The following is a 6000-nucleotide window of genomic DNA, read 5'->3' on the forward strand; positions in this document are numbered from 1 at the left end:
GCCCCACACAGAAATGCTGTTCCTGATTTACACAGCTGCTGGGGAGGAGGGGTGAAGGAGAACAGTAATGGGTGAGTCCTCCAGGATGGAGCCCCCCAGTGGCAGTGTCAGGGATGTCAGATGTGTACACAGGGAAGGTGATAGAATCCTCAGGGTAGTTGAAGTGAATGGTCTGGTGATCGGGTCTCTTTAACGAGCCTGAACTATGTGGTGCGATCCCGGCCTGTGATTGGCGGAGTACTGTTCTCTGGCCTCTCGGGCCCGGCCTGTGATTGGTGGAGCCCCGCACACTCACGCTCCTCGGCCCGCGCTGTGTCCTCCATCCTCGGAGCGGCACGTGTCAGTGACAGGGGAGGGCCAGTACGAGGCGCGCTCCCGCCATACTGGTTCTGTCTGCCCAGTGCCCACCATTCAGCGGTGCTACTCACCCAGCGGCTCCAGCGAGAACGCGGCCATGCCCCTGTGTGCAGGAAGCACCGACTCACCCGACCACATTCAAAGCCAGCGACTAGGAGGGAGAAATCAGCTGAGCGCCGGGAAGTTCCGGAGTAACGTCACTTCCGCGGCAAGACAAGAGGTTTAAATGATGCCGAGCGGCGCCAACTAGCGGCCATAATGAGAAGTGCATGGTGTGCTGGGGGTCATTGTACACAGGAGGAATGTCTGGAGGTGTGATGCAGAAGTTGGCTCCTTATTAGGACAGCTTCTTATTCAGGTTGGATCTTTATTCACAAAGGTGATTATTTACTAAACAATCATCTGCAAAGTTTAAAATAAAATCGTGAACTTTAACGACAATTCTGTCTCCCTAACTGCCATGTATTTAAAGGGATAATTCTGAACAAATAACCTTTTCTGTATGAGAACCATCTTGGCTCACCCAGATGTGACTTGATTTGATATCATATACCGTATTGGCGTATAACACGCGCTGGCGTATAACACGCACCCCAAGTTTAGGAGGGATTTTTAAGGAAAAAACTTTTAGGAGGGAAGTTTAAGAAAAAAAAACTTACATTTAAATGCCCATCAATGCAGCCTCATCAGTGTCCATCTGTACCTTGTCCCTGATTGCAGTCGTGTCCCCCATTGCAGCCTAGTCAGTGTCCATCTGCCTTGCCCTGTGTCGTTTGCAATGGTTTTTAAAAATGGCGCCGCCGTTCTCGGGCGCTCCTGGCCATCCTCGGCGGCTCTCGGCCTCTCCTGTCGGCTTTCGGCCATTCTCGGCGGCTCTCGGCCATTCTTGGCGGCTCTCGCCGGCTCACGTGGGACTGCGAGAGCCGCCGAGAATGGCCAAAAGCCGCTGAGAGCCGCCAAAAGGCTCACAATCGGCGGGGGATCAGCATATAACATGCACCCACGATTTTCCCCTGATTTTAAGGGGAAAAAAGTGCGTGTTATACGCAGATAAATACGGTAGTTAAAGTTTGATTTGCCCCGAGCCAAGTGATATAAATCATAAAAATTGTCACCCTGACAGCCATACATTTCAACGGGAAATTCCGAATAAGAAGCCAAGCTATTCTTACATGAAAACCATCTTGGCTCACCCAAATTCCACTTGTTTTATACACATTGGGCATCCTTCTATATAGAAAAGTTCAATTTGACCTGAGTCAAGTGATATAAACCATGAAGTATGACACCAAACTTGTCACCCATGCATTTCAATGGGAAATTCCGAATAAGAAGCCAAGCTATTCCTATATGAAAACCATCTTGGCTCACCCAAATTGGCTCGGTTGCGCGAATCGCCGTAGGTGTACGTCGGGCTTGTACATGGCTTTCTGTGCATGCCGATTGGCCAGCGGGGGAGCCAATCAACGGGTCCAGCAGGGCTTCTAAACGCGTTTTTTGAAAGAAAAAAAACGTGGGTTACTATCTGTCAAGTTAAATCGTTCAGGAGAGGTTGTAAAAATGTCCAGCGTACATTAAGACTAAGAAGCTGCCCGAATAAGAAGCCGACTTCTGCATTTGAATAAGAAGCTGGCCGAATAAGGAGCTAACTTCAGCATCATTTTGTAGGTTGGATCAGTGATCAGCAACTTGTGTCAGACCAGGGATCTGTAAATAATTACACAAAGCTTTCATGGCCCAGCAGTGAGAGGTGCCAAACACTGCGCAGATCAGCGTATTTCTGCGTTTCGTACAGCACATATGTGCGGCTCAGCAACGTGTGCATCATCATCACACTTTGTGCGGCGTATTTATCCACTTAAATATCGGCAACTTTCAACCCCTTCCTGCCCAGGCCAATTTTCAGCTTTTAGCTCTGTCACACTTTGAATGACAATTGTGCGGTCTTGTGACACTGTACCCATATGACATTTTTAGCATTTTTTTTAGACAGATACAGCTTTCTTTTGGTTGCATTAAATCATCGCTGGGTTTTATTTTTTTCAAAACAAATGAAAAAAGACTGGACATTTGAAAAAAAAAAAGTTTTTCCTAGTTTCTGTTACAAGATTTTGCAAATAAACAATTTTTCTTCTTCACTGATGGGCACTCATGAGGCTGCACTAATAAGCTGTACTGATGAGCACTGATAAGCGGCACTGATGAGCACTGATAAGCTGCACTGATGGGGTTGCACTAATATTCAGGGCACTTTATCAGTGTAAAGACTGTACTGAGAGCCTTGCTGGTTATTGGCTCTCCTTTCCTCACACAGACACAGCGTTTGAGGAAAAGACTGCTGACAACCGGCAAGTCTGTTTACATGTGATCAGCTGTGATTGGACACAGCTCATCACATGTTAAAGGGCCGCTGCGATAGGCCCTTTACCACGATCTGTGATCAGCTGTGCCCAAAAGACACATCGGTCACAGAGTGCTCCCAAGGGGGGGGGGGGGGGGGGCGGAGTTCTGGGAGGATGTCCATGGACGCCTTCCCAGAACTAGCCGACTGCACTGTAGCTGTCTTGAGGCTATAGAGTGGTATTGAAGTTGTTTAAAGAAAAGGTTCCGGAACTTTTTTACCCACTTTTTTGCAGGTACAGCAGGCCTAAAAGATACAGTAAAATTCATTTTAAATTAGGTAATCAGATTATTACCTAATGGAATCGCCCCTTCAATACCTTTCTCTTGTAATCCCGACACCAGCACAATGAATTTAAATGGTTAGTCCCCCCCCCCCCTTTCCTCACGGGTTCCCAAGATGTCAGCTCCAGCAGGCCGGGGATTTGAAATCCCACTGTTCTCCCTCTTCTCTGTCAGCGCTTCCAGGATGGACCAGATTGATTTATTGACAGCGCTGGCAACTGTGCTTCCCTTCCTGTGCTTCTTCCAGGGGGGTGACTCAAAATACTGACGACAGAGGCAGACAAGTAACAAGCATTTTCAGGAGGTTGTCAGTAATGATGGCTTTCATAGGTTTCTTCGTGCAGGTTCCCTTTGAGAATTCAGTCCAGAGTTGGCATTCAGACTAAATTCATGCTTTTACATTACATGCACATAGCAGTTTTTACAAAATTGAAAGCTGTTTGAAAATGCTAAAGCGACCCGAGTACTAAATAGTTAGGATTATTGTCTATTTTGTTCTTTTTTCCTTTTACATTTTTCTTCACTTCTCACCCCCCCCCCCCCCCTTGCTTTGTCATATGTACAATAGTGCATTTCATCCATCACATTCATCCAAGGTCTCTCCAGGCATGTGGACAATGTCTTGGAATATACTATACCGTGGTTTGAGTCTCTGGAGCCACTCACACCCGTGATGACGAAGGTGTGGGGGTGTGCGGAGGATCTACATGTTATTTACTGTGTAGGTTATGTCTGGTTCATGTATGCTTACCTTAATGTTCCTATTCCAATTATATGTGACTTGTTCCCAATGTATGCACTAGACATAAGCATTATGTCATTTTTGACTCTTGGCTTTCTTGAACTGTATTTTTTTTCTTGCAAAATTCAATAAAATTTGGTTATACAAAAAAAAAAAATCATCATAACTGTTGGTGGTAGTTGATTTAGGCCTGATTCACCCCTGTGCAGGTTGCAGTTTGCATATTCCAGGTGCATTTAGCATTTTTCAATACATGTTTTTGATCCAATAAAGTATATGGAATAAAAACCAGAAAAAAGTCCCCGACCCTTTCTATAAAATGCAAAGATGTAAACATGACCCATAGGAAACCATGTTAAATGGACTGTAGTGTGTTTCTGCAAAACTGAAAACGCACTAAAAAATGCATAGGTGTGAACCAGGCCTTAGGCCTGATATACATCTATGCAGGTTGCAGTTTGTATATTGCAGGTGCATTTTGCATTTTTCAATACATGCCTTTCATCCATTGAAGTCTATAGAACCAAAAATCGAAAAAAAAGTCCCTGGCTCTTTCCATAAAATGCACAGATGTGAACTACATCCATAGGAAACCATGATATATGGACTGTAGTGTGTTTCTGCAAAACTGAAAACGCGCTAAAAAATGTATAGGTGTACACCAGGCCTGAATCTGTTTGGTTTCTTTTGGTGTCAAAAACTGGTTGAAAATTATTGAAATTACCAAAACTTCATTTCCCACCACTTCCATATCTTGGTTCTAGAATAATCATTTTTTTTACAAATTCAAGAATAGTTGGGATTTTTCAGCAGGTTCCAGGAAATGATTCATGGCTGGGGCCTAGTGATAGGCTGTGTCCAGTTACAGCCCAGAGCCAGTGGCGGCTGGTGCTCGAAAATATGGGGGGGGGGGTAGGGTGGCAAATCAAATCACCCCCCCCAAAGACGGACAACCTCCTTATCTTGAGAATCAGATGTCCTGCCTGCCCGGGATGACTCCAATCTCCATACTCCTCCCTCACCTGTTCAAGCGGGGAAGTGGAGCCGCTGCGAGTGAGCCATTATGGCGGCTGCTTGGTCGGCCTTCCCCTCCATGCGTCTCCTTCCTCATCCCCCCCAGCCAATAAGGTTGCTTCTCCTTTCGGCCAAACTGGTCTCACGACCCGCTTCCTAATGGCGAGGAGGAGATTTAGTGTGAAAATAGCAAATATTCATTCGCTATTGTTACACAACTGGGTGGGATTCGGGCACAGTGCTCTGCACCTGGAGCCCACCCTTTTTTGAAGCCTATTAGAGCCTCTGGCTCTAATCACATGCTTCAAAAAAACATGCACCCCCATTGGAATCCATGATCCGGCATCCCTGTATGTAGATCAGGGGGCCAGACGCATGGATAGGGGGGGCAGTGGCTATGCGCCCCCAATGGATGGGCCGCCACTGCCCAGAACCCTATGATGAAAATCAACACAGGGCTCTGTACAGAGAAAATGATTTCTTTGTATTTTCTCCCTGCTTTAAGAAAGAGATTTTTAGTAAAAAGCAGCTCATAATACACATATTAACACTTACTAGGCACACACTTAACCCCTTGATTACCCTGACATCTTAACCCCTTTCCAGCCAGTGTCATTAGTAGAGATGAGCTGAACACCCCCCCCCGGTTCGGTTCACAGCAGAACATGCGAACAGGCAAAAAATTTGTTCAAACACGCAAACACCGTTAAACTCTATGGGACATGAACGTGAAAAATCAAAAGTGCAATTTATAAAGGCTTATATGCAAGTTATTGCCATAAAAAGTGTTTGGGGACCCGGGTCCTGCCCCAGGGGACATGTATTAATGCAAAAAAAAGTTTTAAAAACTGCCGTTTCTTTCGGGAGCAGTGATTTTATTGGTGCTTAAAGTGAAACAATAAAAATGAAATATTCCTTTATATATCGTGCCTGGGGGTGTCCTTAGTATGCCTGTAAAGTAGCGCATATTTCCTATGTTTATAACAGTGCCACAGCAAAATGAAATTTCTAAAGGAAAAAAGTCATTTAAAACTGCTCGCGGCTGTAATGTATTGTCGGATCCCGGCAATATAGATAAAAATACCCACAAAAAAATGTCATTGATGTCAACCCCAAAATCCATACCAGGCCCTTCAGGTCTGGTATGGATTTTAAGGGGAACCTGGCACCCACATTTTTTTAAAAATGGCGTGGGGGTCCCC

At 45.4% G+C, this 6000-nt stretch overlaps 1 protein-coding gene across 1 annotated transcript in view; it reads right to left on the bottom strand.

The window, feature by feature from the left end:
- Positions 1 to 582, bottom strand: part of NUP35 (nucleoporin 35) — a 34401-nt gene extending 33819 nt beyond the window's left edge. Inside the window, exon 1 of the mRNA XM_073633729.1 lies at positions 429 to 582. Coding sequence (XP_073489830.1) covers positions 429 to 495 — 67 coding nt within the window. The 5' untranslated portion in view covers positions 496 to 582. The remainder of the gene's footprint in view (positions 1 to 428) is intronic.
- Between the last annotated feature and the right edge of the window lie 5418 nt (positions 583 to 6000).

This window comes from Aquarana catesbeiana, linkage group LG06 (genome assembly GCF_042186555.1).
Source record: "Aquarana catesbeiana isolate 2022-GZ linkage group LG06, ASM4218655v1, whole genome shotgun sequence".
Lineage (NCBI taxonomy): Eukaryota > Metazoa > Chordata > Amphibia > Anura > Ranidae > Aquarana > Aquarana catesbeiana.